The sequence below is a fragment of the Oncorhynchus masou genome, chromosome 9, assembly GCF_036934945.1.
Source record: "Oncorhynchus masou masou isolate Uvic2021 chromosome 9, UVic_Omas_1.1, whole genome shotgun sequence".
Classification (NCBI taxonomy): Eukaryota; Metazoa; Chordata; class Actinopteri; order Salmoniformes; family Salmonidae; genus Oncorhynchus; species Oncorhynchus masou.
In genome coordinates, this window is record NC_088220.1 from 29286457 (window position 1) to 29307658 (window position 21202).

Here is a 21202-nt window from a genome sequence, read left to right on the forward strand (position 1 = left end):
GATCAGGGAATCGCCCGCAGCAAGAGCAACATCATTGAACCCTGTGGCACCCCCATAAAGACTGCCAGAGGACCGGACAGCATGCCCTCCGATTTGAGATTTGACACACTGAACTCTGTCTGCAAAGTAATTGATGAACCAGGCAAGGCAGTCATCCGAAAAACCGAGGCTACTGAGTCTGCCGATAAGAATATGGTGATTGACAGAGTCGAAAGCCTTGGCAAGGTCGATGAAGACGGCTGCACAGTACTGTCTTTTATCGATGGCGGTTATGATGTCGTTTAGTACCTTGAGTGTAGCTGAGGTGCACCCGTGACCGGCTCGGAAACCAGATTGCATAGCGGAGAAGGTACGGTGGGATTCGAGATGGTCAGTGACCTGTTTGTTGACTTGGCTTTCGAAGACCTTAGATAGGCAAGGCAGAATGGATATAGGTCTGTAACAGTTTGGGTCCAGGGTGTCTCCCCCTTTGAAGAGGGGGATGACTGCAGCAGCTTTCTAATCCTTGGGGATCTCAGACGATATGAAAGAGAGGTTGAACAGGCTGGTAATAGGGGTTGCGACAATGGCGGATAGTTTCAGAAATAGAGGGTCCAGATTGTCAAGCCCAGCTGATTTATACGGGTCCAGGTTTTGCAGCTCTTTCAGAACATCTGCTATCTGGATTTGGGTAAAGGAGAGGCTTGGGCGAGGAGCTGCGGGGGGGCCGGAGCTGTTGGCCGAGGTTGGAGTAGCCAGGCGGAAGGCATGGCCAGCCGTTGAGAAATGCTTGTTGAAGTTTTCAATAATCATGGATTTGTCGGTGGTGACCGTGTTCCCTAGCCTCAGTGCAGTGGGCAGCTGGGAGGAGGTGCTCTTGTTCTCCATGGACTTCACAGTGTCCCAGAACTTTTTGGAGTTGGAGCTACAGGATGCAAACTTCTGCCTGAAGAAGCTGGCCTTAGCTTTCCTGACTGACTGCGTGTATTGGTCAGGTCCCGATGACTTTTTGTCGTGGTTCACTGAGTAACTCCTCCCTCTTTCATTGCTGTCTGAAATGACTGAACCTGAAGGGGGAAAAAGTGGTTATCTCCCTAAACACAACCTCAAACAGCCTGTTGTCACATACACACATGGATGACTTGACAGTCCTTTGGTCAAAATCCCTATATAATTTGATACTGCCTCTATGTACTGCATCAGGACTACTGCAACATGGACTGTCTCAAACATATGCCTGTATTTACAGCATCAGAGCAGTACTGCCAGGGGTTGTGTCGGTACACCATCCTAATGATGACAGCCTAAAGACACCTCTGTGCCAGCACCTCTCCCACAACCTGGCTGGCTGCCACATAACGGGTGGAACCAAGCTCTCACTTCAAGGCACACTCTTTGGTGGAACACAACAGCACAGGGACTGGATCACTGTTGGCAAACACCTCTGCTGTCACGTGGTGCTGGGAGCACCAACCTGAAGGAAATGGGGGGGGGAGAAGCAAGGGATGACAGCTGTAGATGGGGGAGGCAAGAGGAGTTAAAGTACATCTGTCCAAGTACGAAACGGGCACAGAGGTAGCCACACCTATGGTAGAACTTTTGAGAGGGCCAAGTTGTTCTCCAGCCCCTGTCCTTCAATGCAAAAGCCATCTGCTCCAGGTTCTGCGGGTTTCTGTTCAGGAACGTTGGCTTCATTATCTACAGTGGGCTCGGGTTGGGGCGCTGCCTGGCTCATACAACAGACTGCAGAGAGAAGAGGGGGATTAAAATAAGAGCACGGAGGAGTATAGAGCAGCTTTAGGAACATGCTAATCAAACATTTATTTTCATATACATTAGGATTTACAGAACACATTTGGCATCAACTGAGATCAGTATTTTCTTACCCGATTTGAGATAATGGTTGACTCAACTATCACCTTTGAATTAGTAATATCCGCACATTGACTTAATTCACCCAACATCGTTCCGTATGTGGTCATATATGATTAATAAAGTTCACACTATACTTGATCATCCACTGTAGCGACTCATAAAATAGAAAAATATTATTCAATAAACATTCGCCTTGACGTGTGCCACCATCTTTTACACTTTACATTGACATCCGGTTCAGTGTCTCCTCTCGCCACAGGGAGGCACTGTTGCGTTTCACACGCATTTAGACCACAACTCACTTAGATGGAAGTGAGAATTCAATAAAGTCAAATGAAACCTATATCAGTTCATGTTCATAATTTAGAAAATGGCCTCTTCGACTCATTTCTACAATAGGAATAACAAGTCACGAAGTAAAACGTACACCCACACAAGAACTGTAAGAAAAAAAACAGCTTTAATTTTATTTCAGCCATAGAGTTTCACATTGATAGTAAAAACAAAGACAGCATGATGTGAACCAGGATACAGAGAATGCGGCAGACTAACAGTTGTTCCTAAAGGCTTGAATATGTTCCATGAGCAGTCTCAGTGACTAATGAACAGATAAGGCCTGATTACAAACATAAAATAGATGGGCTCAAAGACACACAAATCAAGTTTATCTTTGGAAAAACATTGATCTTCATTCAGATGGTTCTCTGCACATATCAGACATAATGTGAATGACAATCATTAACTGTGTCCAAATAGACATAAGAAACTGGAGGTGTTGAGAACCATGAAGGGTCCCTCACATGACCAATAACAAAAGCAGAGCAACCATCATGTCTACTTTGATTCTCTTTCAGATCAGATGTGTTAAGACAACCGGTGTCCTTTATCTTTATAGACTTTGAGATCACTTTCATCATGTGTGAAAGTCAATAGCAAACATTTCCTAAGTTATTCAAACAAACACTATGAAGAAATTACAACAGTTTTCAAATCATGCTTAGAATGATAAACTAAGAGAATGTGAATGATAAAAACAACAGGTATTATCTAAATGTACATTACTGGAAGCAACTCATGGTCAGTCCATAGAAGGAACAACATAGATATTCTGATCACAACATGCATGCTGAAATGGGCACATAAACAATCAATAACATTGCAAAGACCTCAATGCATTCTTGGACATTGAACAAGTTCTTCAAACACCAAGCTTTCAATAAAAGAGAGCAATCATTCTCAAATGTGCGGGGGAGGGATAGGTGCAGAGCAAGTGATTGAATAATTAACATAACCATTTGGCAAACATTTAAAACTATCAAGAAATTGATCACATAGCGGACGAGGCGTGGATTAGGGAAGAGAAGGCGAAAGGGTTCAGCTTGTAGCCTGTTCCACTGTAGAACTTATTCTGGAACTCCACCCTAGGAGACAAAGAAAAATGAACAGACAATATTGCACATAATATATTAACTCCAATCTTCGTCACACACTCCTCTCGTTCACTCATTTAGTCTTTCCCTCCATCCCCCAATCTCTTACCAGTGCAGACGTAAGGCATGCAGGAAGGCAGACAGGCCCTCCATGACCAGGAGGATGGAGACTGTCAGCACAGCGAAGAAGGAAAAGACTACAAACAGGATCACAGATCCCATGTAGCCTTGCCCGTTTAGGGCGATACGCATCACCATCACCCAGAGCACCTCTGACAGCTCTGGAGGGATAGAGGGGGAACACACGAAATAGGAGCTACAGCGAGTTAGTACTATTTAAAAATATGAGTCAGTTTGTGGTGAGTCACGACAAATCAGTGGAGAACGAGGGTGTGTGTGTGACTCACGTGCATGTGCAAGACTCAGGGCCCACAGTCGTAGGTAAGAGGCCGTGTTGGAGATGCAGCCTAGACAGTACTCTATGGTGTGGATGGCCTGGTGCATGAACACATCAGCAGCATCAAACTCCTACAGACACAGAGAATGTGCTATTTATAGATTTTTTTTTTAAAGGGGGGGGTGAAAAGTTGGCTGACTGAGTAATACATTAAACATGTCACTAGCTAAGCATCTGCAAACACATGAATAGAGCTAGCATAGGTAACAGTGTGATAACGCCCCCTTTCCACCTCCTCTCCGTGACTCCCGGTCTCCACCTCTCCCTGATGAGCGTTGATGGAATTGTTCTCGGCTAACAGGGGGCGGCTCTCTCCTGCCTGGAGGACACAGAATCACACCAGACCAACTCACATACAGAAGAAACGAAGTGATGCTAGATACTTACAATAAAATCAATACACTTAGCAAAAGCTCAGCCAGAGTCAAGTTGCTCACCATGTGCCAGTGGTTCCTCTTGTGTGTGATGTATTGATGGATGGGTTTCCCCAGCAGTAGGACTGGAACAGAACACAGCGCCAGTATCACCAGGACCTTCTGCACCACCATCTACAGTGCAGAGAGCGGGAGTTAGATCACCACCACATAGTGGCAGGTTGTACTCAGGGGTGAGCATGCTACCATACCATTGTTTTCCTAAATATTATGTTTTCAAGGACTCAGCAAACATTAAGCATACTTTAAACAAGTATCTTGTAGTGAGCCCGTTGTGTGCCCTTCCATACATATACTGTAATCGTCCCAAACAGTGGGAGGTTTCCCTACAAAACACACACACACACACACACACCTGTCCTTTGTAGAGGGGCGGGTTATCCTTGTTCACTGTGAATAGGAACATGTCTATGAAGTGGATGAGGATGCTGGGGGTGAAGTTAGAGTGGGCCGTGTCAAAGGCCAGCCACTTGAAGATGACCATGAAGACCAGGTAACCAAACAGACACAGCATGAAGAACAGCTCTGGGATCAGTACCAGGAACACACTGCTCAACTGGTTGAAGTGTCTGGAGCGAGAGAGAGAGAGGGATGGGGGAGAGAAGGATGGGTAGAGAGAAAGGGATGAAAAGAGAGCCAAAGAGAGGTGGGTGGGTAGAGGGAATCACAGGTTTAAGGGAAAGGAATGCATAGGCAAAGGTATTGGTTTGAGTAGAGAGAGAGTAGGGATAGCAGGAGAGGGACAGTGAGAAAATTAGTAGATTACAGCAATAGTCCCTTGCATTTCAATACACACACACAAACTAACGCAATGTTCCTTCACTTGTAGTTGAAGAAGGACAGACAGACTCCGAAGGTCATGTGGATCACCCCGATGATGACGGACATCTTCATCTTGTAGGAGTTAAGGAATGTCAGGTGGTTGTTGGACAGACCCCAGATCTGAGGACCACACAGCACAGTTACTCATTATAACTGAGTCATGGAAACAATCCCAGGAAGAAGACAGAGCGAGCTAGAGAGCGAGAGAAGAGGTGGATTTCCATACCGGGTCGATGCCAAAAGGATAGGGTCCTGTAAAAACCCCAGTGACGTTCGGGTCCAGGGACAGGAAGTTGTTCCCTTTAAGAGTTGTTGAACTGAGCGAGAGAGAGAGATACAGAACTCAAAATATTTTAAAAACATACAGGACAATGAGAAAAAGGATTGTGGAGCTGTTACGCAGGTGTGAGTGATGCGGCATGTGTCCTTACCTCCACTCTCCGCTATCGAACATGGGTCGTACGTGCCAGCCGGAGCTGAAGGGGCTGAGTCCTTTGCTGAAACACTCGTTGTAGATGGCCCCAGTGTAGACAGAGAACAGTCCCATCAACAGGATCAGATAGCGTCCTCCAAACATCATCCGCCAGATCTAAACCACACAGAGACGTTATATTAGGACTGTTCCTCTCAATCAGTAGAATTGTCACACTCTCAATTTAAAGTGTGTGTATGAAAGAGAGTGACGCATGTGTGCGCGCGACCTCATTGGTGTTGTTCCGGAGTTTGGGGTCCTTCTCCTCCAGGACCATCCAGAGGGCAGCCAGGAACATCAGCAGGCCGTGACCGACGTCCCCAAACATCACCGCAAACAGGAAGGGGAATGTGATGATGGTGTACACAGCTATGGAGAACGGGAATAAGAGGGTTGAGCGAGAGAACGAGAGATAATATTACTGATCATTTACATATACGAGAGGTGGTTCTTCCCTGGGTTGGTCTGTTGGCGGTTTGAAGTCATACATGTATTGATTGATACCTGGGTTAACCTCACGGTAACTGGCCACTCCATAAGCCTCTACGATGCTCTGGAAGCCGGCCGTGAAGGAGTTGGTAGGGAACAGGGTGGGAGGAGGGGTGGAGCATGGGAGGCGGTTGTAGAACGAGTCCATCCCACTGCCACTCTTCCTCTGATAGGGGGAGAGCCAGAGAGAAAATGAAGGGGCTTAAAGTCACACACTTTTGGGGTACGTTGAAAAATTACATCCATTCCTCAGTTTAAACAGCATGACAAAAGACAACCCTCTCTTGTTGCCTTGCGTCTTGCTTGGTTACTCAATCTCCCCTTCTCTCTCTCTTTCCCCTCCCTCACCCCTCCTTCTCTCAGGGCACTCTGTAGCTCAGGCAGCTTGCTGACGGGACACCAGGCTTCAGCGATCAGACACTTGTCGGTGACGGAGGGGCTGCAGAGGTTCAGCACAGCCTGGACAGCCTTAGACTTCTGGACCCGCACCTTCCACTGGGGCAGCACAGCTACAGCACGCACCAACAGCTGCTGGAGGTAGTGCTCTGTCTGGGACAGGACCTGGGGTAGGAGGGAGGGGGTGAAGGAGGACGAGGGATGGATTAGAGATGGAGTGTGAGGCAACTTTAAAAGTAAATGTTCGCTCACTGTTTGCTGTTCCCAATGTGATTCTTATTGAAGTTGGAGATACAGCCACACAGATGAAGATTAATGCGTTTTATACAGTGGTAGTCTGCCTTACAGATTTCATGTCTTCAATTCTGCCCTGCAGTCCCTGGAGAATCTCCTCTCTCTCCGTGGGGCTGTCAGGGTACACAAATGTCTGTGTGTGGAAGCTGGGAATGCAAGTTATTGAGGAGGTGCAAGAAAGACATGGGTCATTAAACAAGCATAAACATGAACCACTGCAATGTGTCAAATATCACAACGAAGGAGAAGTGGACAGGTTTACTCACCAATCACAGATCTTCTTGACCTTCTGTCCGATCTGATCTCCCCAGTAGGATATGAGGAACACCGTCCACTGCATCTCCCCCTGCCATCACATATTAGAATCGTTGACTCACTGACCATATTACTTGCTACTCTACTTTTACTATAGAGCTCCTCTTCCTTTCTTCCTCTCCTCACCGTGACAGGATGCTCTAGTTGCTCCTCCATCTCTCTGAAGTCCACGATGATGTAACCACGGCACGCTCGCCATAGCAATCGCTCGAACGAAGGGACTTTCCAGGGGTGGACCACACCGGCCACAAAACTGCAAACGAGAGAGGGATGGGAGAAATAAACAAAATAAGGTAAGTTGGCATAAAGAGTATGTTGACCAACTGGAATATGGAAATCAGTCATTGTCCAGAGCCAATGTAAAAAAATAAGTGGAAAGACACTGGCAATTGCTTTGACCAATGAGGTTTACCTGAGGTGGACATCCAGTCGGTTAGGCTCCAATATGCCTACTGTTTCCAGTGGAGGTGGAGGACCCTGTGAGAGGGAACAATAAAAGTAGTCATGGGATTGTAGTTCTCCACTTTAATACATCCAAACAGTAGTTGTAGTTCTGAGGAAGTGGGTCTGGGTGGTGTAGTTCTGACCTGTGAGGAGGTGAGGGAGTGGGTCTGGGTGAGAACCCCTTTGTATTGGCTGAGCTGGGTCATCTGGGCTCTGAGACTGTCTCTGTTCCTGGACACCTCTTTGAGCTCCCTGGCCAGCCTCTCACTCTCTTCCTCAATGGTGAGTAAGTCTCTGGGCTGGGGGGCTGAGGGTGTCGGGCAGGGGGAAGGGAGGGGGCCATGGAGGGGGGGCCACAGAGACCGATTGATCTCCTGCTCCAGGAACGCTGAGTGGGGAGAAGGATGAAAAGAGAGAGATGGCGGGAGATATGTAAGGAGAGAAAGTCAAATGCATAGGAGACAACTGTCAAACATCCTTTTCTTATATTAGGATAGCTTTAATGAGAGGCCTTGTTTTAGGAGCCAATAGTGAGGGATCTAGATACTTACAGAAGGTTTTCTCCAGTTCCTCACATCGTCTCACCTCCCCCACAAACTTCCTCTGGAAGGAGTTGACGTTGGGGTTCAACTGATTCACCACAGAGGGAAGAGTACAGACACAGTTAGTTACTCATAAGTTACTCACACGAGGCTTTACTACACATCAGCTAATGTCGCTAATTTCAAACTTAACAGCAAGATGGTAGAGACATTAGTCACAGCTACTGTTTCTGAGACAGTCATTCTTAGTGAAGATCCTTGACCTCGTTTGTCTTGTGAGAACAGAACTCACATCTCTGAACTCAACCAGGCCCAGTTCTCCCAGTTCACTGACACAGTTGTAGGCTGAACCAGACTGGAGGAAGAGCTGCACCAGGCACACCTCCTCACTGCGGAACATAGAACCCATCGCCACCGAGAGATAGGCCTAGAGGGAGAGGGAAAAGGGGGGAGTAAGAAGGTAAAGAGACAGGGAGATGGAAAGGAGATGGGATAGAAGCAGTGAATAGATAAAAGTAGTGAAGGATAAGGTGAGAGAGAAATGGTATTAGAGTAAGGCGGTTGCTTCAAAAATCAGGTGACCGCTGACAGTTGCAGATAAGGGAAAGACAAAGTGCATTCTTCCCCCTCTGACTAACTGAAAAAGTCACATGAATTGCGACAGTGGAATTTCCACTCAAGCTGCACTTCACAACGAATTAAATTCTGACCACAAGTCAGTGCAAAGGACTCAATACACCACCCTTGATGTGGGTCACTAAAATAGGTTAAACCATATCGACATTTAGACTGGGGAGAGACTGAACCAAGATCATCCGTGTACATTTTGGCCAATTGGTTATTTATTTAAAAATTATATATATAATGTTCCAGTTTTTGGCATATAAACACTTGATATTTAGAATTTCACAAGTGGGTTGGGTTAAATGTGGAATGTCTGTCACTAGCCAAATGCAAACAAACACTTCCTGTTCCTTCAAAATAGCAGTTCACCCGTAACCTAATTTTATTCATCTAAAGTAATCTATTAATACATCCATCAATCCTGATAGAAATTGAGAAATATACCTATTTAAGATGGTCACAACAATTTAATTAATACTTTTTAATTAATTAATTTAATTAATACTTTTTTTGTATCACTACGCTTTGTTTACGGTTACATTGCATTTTATCCACCAACCAGCAGTCAAATCCTTGCTTCCTCTGTCTTCATTTCACAGGGTACCAGTACCGAGTCCATGTGCAGGGGTACAAGGTAATTGTGGTTGATATGTACAGTTGAAGTCAAAAGTTTACATACACCTTAGCCAAATACATTTATACTCAGTTTCACAATTCCTGACATTTAATCCTAGTAAAAATTCCCTGTCTTCGGTCAGTTGGGATCACCACTTTATTTTAAGAATGTGAAATGTCAGAATAATAGTAGAGAAGATGATTTATTTCAGCTTTTATTTCTTTCATCACATTCCCAGTGGGTCAGAAGTTTACATACACTCAATTAATATTTGGTAGCATTGCCTTTAAATTGATTGACTTGGGTCAAATGTTTTGGGTAGCCTTCCACAAGCTTCCCACAATAAGTTGGGTGGATTTTGGCCCATTCCTCCTGACAGAGCTATTGTAACAGAGTCAGGTTTGTAGGCCTCCTTGTTCGCACACGCTTTTTCAGTTCTGCCCACTCATTTTCTATAGGATTGAGGTCAGGGCTTTGTGATGGCCACTCCAAAACCTTGACTTTGTGCCAAGATGGCTTGTGGACAACAACTTAAGAGCGTCTGCTAAACGACAAATGTAATGTAATGTAACTTTGGAAGTATGCTTGGGGTCATTGTCCATTTGGAAGACCCATTTGCGACCAAGCTTTAACTTCCCGACTGATGTCTTGAGATGTTGCTATCCACATAATTGTCCTACCTCATGATGCAATCTATTTTGTGAAGTGCACTAGTCCCTCCTGCAGCAAAGCACCCCCACAACATGATGCTGCAACCCTGAGCTTCACGGTTGGGAAGGTGTTCTTTGGCTTGCAAGCCTCCCCTTTTTCCTCCAAACATAATGATGGTCATTATGGCCAAACAGTCCTATTTTTGTTTCATAAGACCAGAGGACATTTCTCCAAAAAGTATGATCTTTGTCCCCATGAGCAGTTGCAAACCGTAGTCTGGATTTTGTTATGGCGGTTTTGGAGCAGTGGCTTCTTCCTTGCTGAATGGCCTTTCAGGTTAGGTTGATATAGGACTTGTTTTACTGTGGATATAGATACTTTGTACCCGTTTCCTCCAGCATCTTCACAAGGTCCTTTGCTGTTGTTCTGGGATGGATTTGCACTTTTCACACCAAAGTACATTCATCTCTAGGAGACAAAATGTGTCTCCTTCCTGAGTGGTATGATGGCTGCGTGCTCCCATGGTGTTTATACTTGCGTACTATTGTTTGTATAGATGAACGTGGTACCTTCAGGCGTTTGGAAATTGCTCCCAAGGATGAACCAGACTTGTGGATGTCTACAATTTTTTTTCTGAGGTCTTGGCTGATTTCTTTTTGATTTTCTCATGATGTCAAGCAAAGAGGCAATGAGTTTGAAGGTAGGCCTTGAAATACATCCACAGGTACACCTCCAATTGACTCCAATTAGCCTATCAGAAGCTTCTCAAGCCATGACGTAATTTTCTGGAATTTTCCAAGCTGTTAAAAGGCACAGTCAACTTAGTGTATGTAAACTTCTGACCCACTGGAATTGTAATACAGTGAATTATAAATGAAATAATCTGAAAAACAATTGTTGGAAAAATTACTTGTGTCATGCACACTGTAGATGTCCTAACCGACTTGCCAAAACTATAGTTTGTTAACAAGAAAAACGAGTTTTAATGACTCCAACCTAAGTGTATGCAAATTTCCGACTTCAACTGTACATACAGGAATATACTGACTAAAAACTTTTACTAGCCTTCAAATCCTCTTTCCTTGTTTCCTTCATTCCTCACCATCTCAAAGCACATTGGGTGAAAGGATTGAAGGTTCCTCCCCTCGGGCCTCCTTCTCCTCCGATGTGCTTTTAAAGAGGCGAGGGATGGAGGAAACAAGGACGGAGGAAACAAGGATTTGACTGCTAGTGGGCAGGTCTGTAAAATACAATATAACCATGAAGAAAGAATGGTAATAAAATAGTCTCTGTGTGTGTCACTCCTACTTATCATCTGCCATTTCAACGCTGTAAATACCAACAGGGTTCCAATTGAGTCCAGGATTAATAGCCACTCATTAAGAACCCCCAGAATCATTGTTAATATCCATTAAAGCACACATCTGTTTGTCAATACAGATGAGTTTTAGGTCTTCATATGTGAGAGTGTTTAAAAGATTGGACATTTCTAAAATAATTTGTGTTCACTGTGGCACAACAAACTGTTGTGAGGAGTCTAAATCAGATGACAGGGTCTGTGTCCCTTGATAGGACAGAGGGAAGAGACCCGTGCACTTGTCTCATGAAAACACTGATTGCACAACGTGATATACAGGCTACCGTCCATGATATTCCCTATAATAAAATACATGGACACAACAATTCAATACAAAGAAATAATCTCCAAAATGATTTATTCAAATGAGCTTTTTCCTATAAAACCATTCAAAATAGGCTACGAAAGCATTATTTGGCCACAGTGGATCATTTTTTTAAAACACGTTATGGATTGTTTTAAAAATCACATTGCTGACAGTCGTAAGGAAAGGCAACGCACGCAGCAAAGACCAAATACATGATTGTCGAGTTGCGTTCAGTGAACAGTAGAGGACCAGCCAGGCATATCGCAATATGCAAATGGTTATTGCTGTAAAGAATATTCTGTCTTTTAGATATAAAAATTCTCAATTTAACTGAGTGAACAACAGTATAGTCTATTTTATTGGCACCAACAGAGAGCATCAGCAATATCCCCAACCACTCTATCATTGTTGGGTCAGTGCCACTTAAAGTTTGTTTTTGAACAATTTTCTCCTCCAGTTTAGATGGATGAAATATTCCATTTGTCTTCCCTTGTCATATTGTATGTTTATATTGATCCATTTGTCAGGTTCAGCTTCCCTATAATTCGTCAGATTAAAAAAAGGTTATTCTAATGCCTCTTGTCATAAAGTATTGTATAATTGCATGAAATCTATTTATAAAAATAAATAACTATCTTGACATTGACAGACGAACTACTAGCTATTAATAGATGACTAAATAGATAGATGAATAGAAGCTTCAATGCCATACAACTCTCCTTCTGTGGCCTCCAACTGCACTTAAACGCAGGGGAAACTAAATGCATGCTATTCAACCGATCATTGCCCGCACCTGCTCGCCTGACCAGCATCACTACTCTGGACGGCTCCGACTTAGAAAACGTGGACAACTACCTAGGTGTCTGGTTAGACTGGAAACTCTCCTTCCAGACTCACATCAAACATCTCCAATCCAAAGTTAAATCTAGAATTGGCTTCCTATAATCGCAACAAAGCATCCTTCACTCATGCTGCCAAACATGCCCTCGTAAAACTGACCATCCTACCGATCTTCGACTTCGGTGATGTCATCTATAAAAATAGCCTTGAACACTCTATTCAGCAATCTGGATGCAGTCTATAACAGTGCCATCCGTTTTGTCACCAAAGCCCCATACACAACCCACCATTGCGACCTGTACGCTCTCGTTGGTTGGCCCTCGCTTCGCCAAACCCACTGGCTACAGGTTATCTACAAGTCTCTGCTAGGTAAAGCCCCGCCTTATCTCAGCTCACTGGTCACCAGAGCAGCACCCCCTCGTAGCACGCGCTCCAGCAGGTATATCACAGTGGTCACCCACAAAGCCAATTCCTCCTTTGGTCGTCTTTCCTTCCAGTTCTCTGCTGCCAATGACTGGAACGAACTGCCAAAATCTCTGAAGCTGGAGACTCATATCTCCCTCACTAGCTTTAAGCACCAGCTGTCAGAGCAGCTCACAGATCACTGCACATAGCCCATCCATCTACCTACCTCATATAGTATTTATTTATTTATCTTGCTACTTTGCACCCCAGTATCTCTACTTGCACATTTAGCTTCTGCACATCTACCATTCCAGTATTGTAATTACTTCGCCACTATGGCCTATTTATTGCCTTAACTCCCTTATCTTACCTCATTTGCACTCACTGTATATAGACTTTGTTTTCTTTTGTTCTATTGTATTATTGACTATGTTTTGTTTATTCCATGTGTAACTCTGTGTTGTTGCATGTGTCGAATTGCTTTGCTTTATCTTGGCCAGGTCGCAGTTGTAAATGAGAACTTGTTTTCAACAAGCCTACCTGGTTAAATAAAGGTGAAAAAAAATGTTAGAACGGTGATAGGTTTGGTTTCGCTTTGCCAGAAAAGGCTCACAAAATCAAAAAGCCGCAAATTTGTCCAGCGTCAATCAAATTAAAATGTATTAATTTCGCTGGGAGAGTTGCATATGTAATCACGAGACATTGTTGTTTGCAACACTGTATCTGTCCAAGTCGGCAAACGTTGCCCACCCCTCTCTTGTCTGTCAAAAACTAAAACAGCCGATCCCGTTTTGCCACAACGTTTCCATGCAAGTTACCACAGAAACAATATAAAACTCAATTAACATATAAGGCTCGATATTTCCAATGTCAGCAACTCAAATAGCCCACTAAACTACAGAATGTCCAACTTTGTAGACAGAAAAATGTGTTGACCAACCACACACGAATCTATCCTTTGTGAAAGCAGGTAGGAAATATACGATTTTACCTGTTTCCTTCAATCTGTCCAGCTCAATCGAAAACCTTTGTGTTGGCCACTTCTGAGAGTTGGCTCAAGGAGACAGACCAGAACAAACAGCGTCAAACAAATTTTCACCGGGAAGTCACAAAGTTTCTAAACATACCGTACTGGAGCGTATTCATTTCGCCAATTCTGTTGCAAAACGTTTCTTAAACAGAATCAAATGGGGCGGGATCTATGAGAATGTGTCCAATAAAAACTCACGTTTTCGTTGCTTAACCTTTTCCGTTTGCTATGGTCTTAACAAATGATTTACACCCCTCCCTGTCTTTGGTGAAATTATTTGGGTAGTACTGAGAGCACTTCCCATTCGGTGGCTTTATGTCACGTTACTTGTTCTCACGTGACGGTAGATACATTTTGAGTGTCAAATAACCTTCCCCCCAGACTTTATTTGCATAGGGGAAGATAGGTCAGAGTTCTGTGGACAGTTGACAAATTTACATTTAAAAACATTTAGGATTTTCTGCCCTGCATAGTATAAAACGTCTATATTCTTCCCCTATCACCTCAGCCCAAATGTCAGTGCCTTCAGAAAGTATTCACACCCTTTGACATTTTCCAAATTTTGTTGTGTTACAAAATGGGATTATCATGGATTTGTCCTTTTTTTCAACGATCTGCACAAAATCCTGTCAAAATGAACATTTGTAAAAAATAAATAAAAAATAAAATAAAAAACCTGATAAATAAAACACTAATATATCTTGATTAGATAAGTTTTCAACCCCCTGAATTTGGGCTCTCCTCCCAGAGTAAGACATTTAAGTGTGTTAACCCTCACAAGGCTGTTGGCCCAGACTGTATCCCTCGCCGCGTACTCAAACCCGTTTCTTTTACTCTCGGTTCCGAACGTACTCGACGACCAGTTCTTATAACCTTTTGCCGTACCCTTATCCTACTCCTCCTCTGGTGATGTAGATGTTAATCCAGGCCCTGCAGTGCCTAGCTCCACTCCCATTCCCCAGGCGCTCTCATTTGTTGACTTCTGTAACCATAAAAGCCTTGGTTTCATGCATGTTAACATTAAAAGCCTCCTCCCTAAGTTTGTTTTATTCACTGCTTTAGCACACTCTGCCAACAGCGATGTCCTAGCTGTGTCTGAATCCTGGCTTAGGAAGACCACCAAAAACCCTGAAATTTCTATCCCAACTACAACATTTTCCAACAAGTTAGAACTGCCAAAGGGGGCAGAGCTGCAATCTACTGCAGAGATACCCTGCAGAGTTCTGTCTTACTATCCAGGTCTGTACCCAAATAATTCGAGCTTCTACTTCTAAAAAATTCACCTTTCCATAAACAAGTCTCTCACTGTTGCCGCTTGCTATAGACCACCCTCTGCCCCCACACCTGTACACCATATGTGAATTGATTGCCCACCATCTATCTTCAGAGCTCGTGCTGCTAGGTGACCTAAACTGGGACATGGTTAACACCCCAGCCATCCTACAATCTAAACTTGATGCCCTCAATCTCACACAAATTATCAATGAACCTACCAGGTGCAACCCTAAATCCGTAAACACGGGCACCCTCATAGATATCATCCTAACCAACTTTCCCTCCAAATACACCTCTGCTGTCTTCATCCAAGATCTCAGTGATCACTGCCTCATTGCCTGCATCCGTAATGGGTCTGCGGTCAAACAACCACCCCTCATCACTGTCAAACGCTCCCTAAAAAACTTCAGCGATCAGGCCTTTCTAAATGACCTGGCCCGGGTATCCTGGAAGGATATTGACCTCATGCCGTCAGTAGAGGACACCTGGATATTCTTTTTTGCCCCTTTCAAAAAAACCTGACTGCCCTTGACCAGCACAAAAACATCCTGTGGCGTACTGCATTAGCATCAAATAGCCCCTGTCATATGCAACTTTTCAGGGAAGTTAGGAACCAATATACACAGGCAGTTAGGAAAGCAAAGGCTAGCTTTTTCAAACAGAAATTTGCATCCTTTAGCACAAGCTCAAAAAAGATCTGGGACACTAAAGTCCATGGAGAATAAGAGCACCTCTCAGCTGCCCACTGCACTGAGGCTAGGAAACACTCACCACCAATAAATCCACGATAATTGAGAATTTCAATTTTTAAAAATTCTACAGCTGGCCAGGCTTTCCAACTGGCTACCCCTACCCCGGTCAACTGCCCTGCAACCCCCACAGCAACTCACCCAAGCCTCCCCATTTCTCCTTCACCCAAATCCAGATAGATGTTCTGAAAGAGCTGCAAAATCTGGACCCTTACAATTCAGCCGGGTTAGACAATCTGGACCCTCTCTCTAAAATTATCATCTGAAAATGTTGCAACCCATCATCTGAGATTCCCAAAGATTGGTAAACTGCCGCGGTCATCCCCCTCTTCAAAGGGGGTGACACTCTAGACCCAAAACTGCTACAGACATATCTATCCTACACTGCCTTTCTAAGGTCTTCGATAGCCAAGTTAACAAAGATTACCAACCATTTTGAATCCTACGGTACCTTATCTGCTATGCAATCTGGTTTCAGAGCTAGTCATGGGTGCACCTCAACCACGCTCAAGGTCCTAAACGATATCATAATCGCCATCGATAAGAGACAATACTGCGCAGCCGTATTCGTCGACCTGGCCAAGGCTTTCGACTCTGTCAATCACCACATTATTATCGGCAGACTCAACAGCCTTGGTTTCTCAAATGACTGCCTCGCCTGGTTCACCAACTACTTCTCTGATAGAGTTCTGTGTGCCAAATCGGAGGGCCTGTTGTCCGAACCTCTGGCAGGCACTATGGGGTTGCCACAGGGTTCAATTCTCGGGATGAGTCTTCTCTGTATACATCAAGGATGTCGCTCTTGCTGCTAGTGATTCTCTGATCCAATTCTGTATACTTCTGGCCCTTCTTTGGATACTGTGTTAACTAACCTCCAGACGAGCTTCAATGCCATACAACTCTCCATCCGTGGCCTCCAACTGCTCTTAAATACAAGTAAAACTATAAAATGAAATGCATGCTCTCCAACCGATCGCTGCCCGCACCTGCCCGCCCGTCCAGCATCACTACTCTGGACGGTTCAGACTTAGAATATGTGGACAACTTCAAATACCTAGGTGTCTGGTTAGACTGTAAACTCTCCTTCCAGGCTCACATTAAGCTTCTCCAATCCTAAATTAAATCTAGACCCGGCTTCCTATTTCGCAACAAAGCATCCTTTACTCACGCTGATAAACATACCCTCGTAAAACTGACTATCCTACCGATCCTCGACTTTGGTGATGTCATTTACAAAATAGCCTCCAACACTCTACTCAGCAAATTGGATGAAGTCTATCACAGTGCCATCCGTTTTGTCACCAAAGCCCCATATACTACCTACCACTGCGACCTGTACACTCTCGTTGGCTGGCCCTCACTTCATACTCGTCGCCAAACCCAATGGCTCCAGGTCATCTACAAGTCTTTGCTAGGTAAAGCCCCACCTTATCTCAGCTCACTGGCCACCATAGCAGCAACCACCCGTAGCACGCACTCCAGCAGCTAAATTTTACTGGTCACCCCCGAAGCCAATTCCTCCTTTGGCCGCCTTTCCTTCCAGTTCTCTGCTACCAATGACTGCAACTAATTGCAAAAATCACTGAAGCTGGAGACATATCTCCCTCACTAACTTTAAGCACCAGCTGTCAGAGCAGCTCACAGATCACTGCACCTGTAAACAGCCCATCTGTAAATAGCCCATCCAACTACCTCCCAATACTGTATTTATTTATTTTACTCCTTTGCACCCCAGTATCTCTATTTGCACATTCATCTTCTGCACATCTATCACTCCAGTGATTAATTGCTATATTGTAATTACTTCACCACTATGGCCTATTTAAATAAAGGTGATTTAAAAATAAATAAATAAAAATGTGCAGACCAGCTGGCTGGAGTGTTTACGGACATACTCAATGTCTCCCTATCCCAGTCTGCTGTTCCCACTTGCTTCAAGATGTCCACAATTGTTCCTGTACCCAAGAAAACAAAAGGTAACTGAACTAAATTACTATCAACCAATAGCACTAACTGCTTTGAGAGGCTAGTTAAGGATCATATCACCTCCACCTTACCTGACATCCTAGACCCACTTCAATTTGCATACCGCCCTAATATATCCACAGATCGAGTCACTGTCGCATCTCATATGGACAATAGGAATACCTATGTAAGAATGCTGGTTCCCAAGTGGTGCAGCGCTCTAAGGCACTGCATCTCAGTGCTAGAGGCATCACTACAGACCCTGGTTTGATTCCAGGCTGTATCACAACCGGCTTTGATTGGGAGTCCCATAGGGCGGCGCACAATTGGCCCAGCGTCATCCTTGTTTGGGTTTGGTCCAAGTAGGCCTAAGTATTTGTTCTTAACTGACTTGCCTAGTTAAATAAAGGTTAAATACAAAAAAAAATTAAGCTCGAAGCCCTGGGTCTGAACCCTGCCCTGTGCAATTGGGTCTTGGACTTCCTGACGGGCCTCCCCCAGGTGGTGAAGGTAGGAAACCACACCTCCACTACGCTTATCCTCAACAGTGGGGGCCCCACAAGGGTGCGTGCTCAGCCCCTCCTGTACTCCCTGTTCCTCCATGACTGCGTGTCCACGCTCACCTCCTACACAATCATCAAGTTTGCAGACGACACAACAGTAGTAAGATAAGATATACCGCCCCAACAGATCCACAGATGATGCAATCTCTACTGGGACTAAACACCTCCCTCTGCAACTGGATCCTGGACTTCCTGACGGGCCGCCCCCAGGTGGTAAGGGTAGGTAACAACACATCCGCCACACTGATCCTCAACACAGGGGCCCTTCAGGGGTGCATGCTCAGTCCCCCCTTGTACTCCCTGTTCACTCATGACAGCATGGCTCGACTACAAAACCATCCTTAAATTTGCCAATGACAACAGTGATCACCGACAACGAGACAGCCTTTAGGGAGGTGGTCAGAGACCTGGCCGTGTGGTGCCAGGACAACAACCTCTCCCTCAATATGATCAAGACAAAGGAGATGATTGTGGACGACAGGAAAAAGTGGACCGAGCACACCCCCATTCTCCTCGACAGGGCTGCAGTGGAGCAGGTTGAGAGCTTCAAGTTCCTTGGTGTCCACATCACCAACAAACTAACATGGTCCAAGCACACCATGACAGTCGTGAAGCGGACACAACAAAACCCATCCCCCCTCGGGAGACTGAAAAGATTGGGCATGGGTCTTCAGATCCTCAAAAAGTTCTATAGTTGCACCAGAGAGCATCCTGACTGTTTGCATCACTGCCTGATATGGCAATTGCTCGGCCTCCGACTGCAAGGCACTACAGAGGGTAGTGCGAACGGCCCAGTACATCACTGGGGCCAAGCTTCCTGCCATCCAGGACCTCTATACCAGGCGGTGTCAGAGGAAGGCTATAAAAATTGTCAAAGACTCCAGCCACCCTAGTCAAAGACTGTTTTCTCTGTTGCCGCACGGCAAGCAGTACCGGAGCGCCAAGTCTAGGTCCAAGAGGCTTCTAAACAGCTTCTACCCCAAACCATAAGACTCCTGAACATATAGTCCCCCTCCCCACTGCCAATCTGTTTTTATCTATGCATAGTCATTTTAACTCTACCTACATGTACATACTACTTCAACTAACCAGTGCCCCCGCCCATTGACTCACCCCTATATATATATATATGTCATTTTTCACTGCTGCCCTGTAATTACTTGTTCCTTTTATCTCTTATTCTTATCAGTATTTTTTGAAACTGAACTGTCAGGGGCTTGTAAGTAAGCATTTCACTGTAAGATATACACCTGTTGTATTCGGCACGTGACTAATACAATTTGATTACCAATGACAGGACAGCCGACATGGGGGAGGTGAGGGCCCTGGTGTAGTGCCAGGAAAATAACCTCTAAACGTCAACAAGACAAAGAAATTGATCGTGGACTTCAGGAGACAGTAGAGGGAGCCCACATCGACGGGGCCGCAGCGGAGAAGGTGAAAAGCTTCATGTTCCTCAAGAGTACACGTCACTGACAATTTGAAATGGTCCAGCCACACAGTGTGGTGAAGGCGGCGCAACAGCGCTTCAACCTCAGGAGGCTTTGGAAATTTGGCTTGGCCTCTTAAGACCCTTACACACTTTTACAGATGCAGCATTGAGAGCGTCCTGTCAGGCTGTATCATCACTTGGTACGGCAACTACACCACCCGCAACCGCTGGGCTCTCCAGAGGGTGGTGCGGTCTGCCCAGTTCATCACCAGGGGCACACTGCTTGCCCTCCAGGACACCTACTGTACCCGATGTCACCTGTACCCGATGTCACCATCCTTGAGATGTTTCTACAACTTGGGAGTTCACTTGTGGTACATTTAATTGATTGGACATGATTTGGAAAGGCACACTCCTGTCTATAAGGTCCCACAGTTGACAGTGCATTTCAGAGCAAGAACCAAGCCGTAGAGGTCGAAGGAATTGTCCATAGAGCTCCGAAACAGGATTGTGTCGAGGCACAGACCCGGGGAAGGGTACCAAAACATTTATGTAGCATTGAAGGTCCCCAAGAACACAGAGCCCTCTGTCATTCTTAAATGGAAGAAGTTAGGAACCACCAAGACTCAACCCAGAGCTGGCCACCCAGGCAAACTGAGCAATTGGAGAAAGGCCTTCGTCAGGGGGGGTGACCAAGAACCCGATGGTCACTGACAGAACTCCAGAGTTCCACTGTGCAAATGGGAGAACCTTTCAGAATGACAACCATCTCTGCAGCATTCCTCCAATCAGGATGTTATGGCAGAGTAGCCAGATGGAAGACACTACTCAGTAAAAGACCCATGATCAGCCCACTTGGAGTTTGCCAAAAGGCACAAAGGACTCAGACCATCAGAAACAAGATTCTCTGGTCTGACGAAACCAAGATTGGACTCTTTGTATGCCAAGAGATATTGCCCTTCATTGCGAGGCATTGGAAAACCTCCTTGGTCTGTGGTTGAATCTTTTTGAAATTCTCTGCTCAACTGTGTGGGGTACAGTAGATATTACGTAGTCATAAAAAAAAAAAAATCTTGTTAATCACCTATTGGACACCGAGTCCACTCAACTTATGTGACTTGCGAAGCACATTTCTACTTCTGAACTTATTTAGGCTTGCCATAACAAAAGGGTTGAATACTTATTGACACAAGAAATTTCAGCTTTTAATATATATATAAAATTCTTAAATCTTTAAAACTATGATCCACTTTGACATTATTGGGTATTGTGTGTCGGCCAATGACAAAAACAATATAAATGTAATCCATTTTAAATTCGGTCTGTAATAACTAAATGTAGAAAAAGTCAAGGGGTGTGAATAATTTCCAAATGCACTGTACAAACAGAGCACACCGAATCTTTGTGATCAAAGTCATATTGGTGCCTCTGACAGGCTG

The 21202-nt window shown here is 44.7% G+C and overlaps 1 protein-coding gene and 1 pseudogene across 2 annotated transcripts; both read right to left on the minus strand.

Annotated features, from left to right (window-relative positions):
* Positions 1–970: 970 nt before the first annotated feature.
* On the minus strand, positions 971–1943 carry LOC135544986 (large ribosomal subunit protein uL18m-like; annotated as a pseudogene).
* Positions 1944–2295: 352 nt separating this feature from the next.
* Positions 2296–13980, minus strand: LOC135545796 (V-type proton ATPase 116 kDa subunit a 3-like). Of its 2 annotated transcripts, none has more exons than XM_064973683.1 (20): positions 13877–13980; positions 8242–8376; positions 7959–8037; positions 7551–7795; positions 7376–7440; positions 7090–7216; positions 6915–6994; positions 6701–6794; positions 6307–6519; positions 5974–6124; positions 5699–5838; positions 5429–5586; positions 5224–5314; positions 4999–5117; positions 4531–4744; positions 4179–4289; positions 3974–4060; positions 3692–3812; positions 3394–3565; positions 2296–3275 (listed from the first exon to the last, which is right to left on the minus strand). In XM_064973683.1, exons 2-20 carry the CDS (start codon positions 8356–8358, stop codon positions 3182–3184), a joined length of 2478 nt encoding a protein of 825 aa, XP_064829755.1. In that variant the 5' UTR covers positions 8359–8376; positions 13877–13980; the 3' UTR covers positions 2296–3181. The 2 variants fall into 2 exon arrangements, with proteins under 2 accessions (XP_064829755.1, XP_064829754.1); XM_064973682.1 differs by lacking the exon at positions 13877–13980 and adding an exon at positions 13741–13870.
* Positions 13981–21202: the final 7222 nt, after the last annotated feature.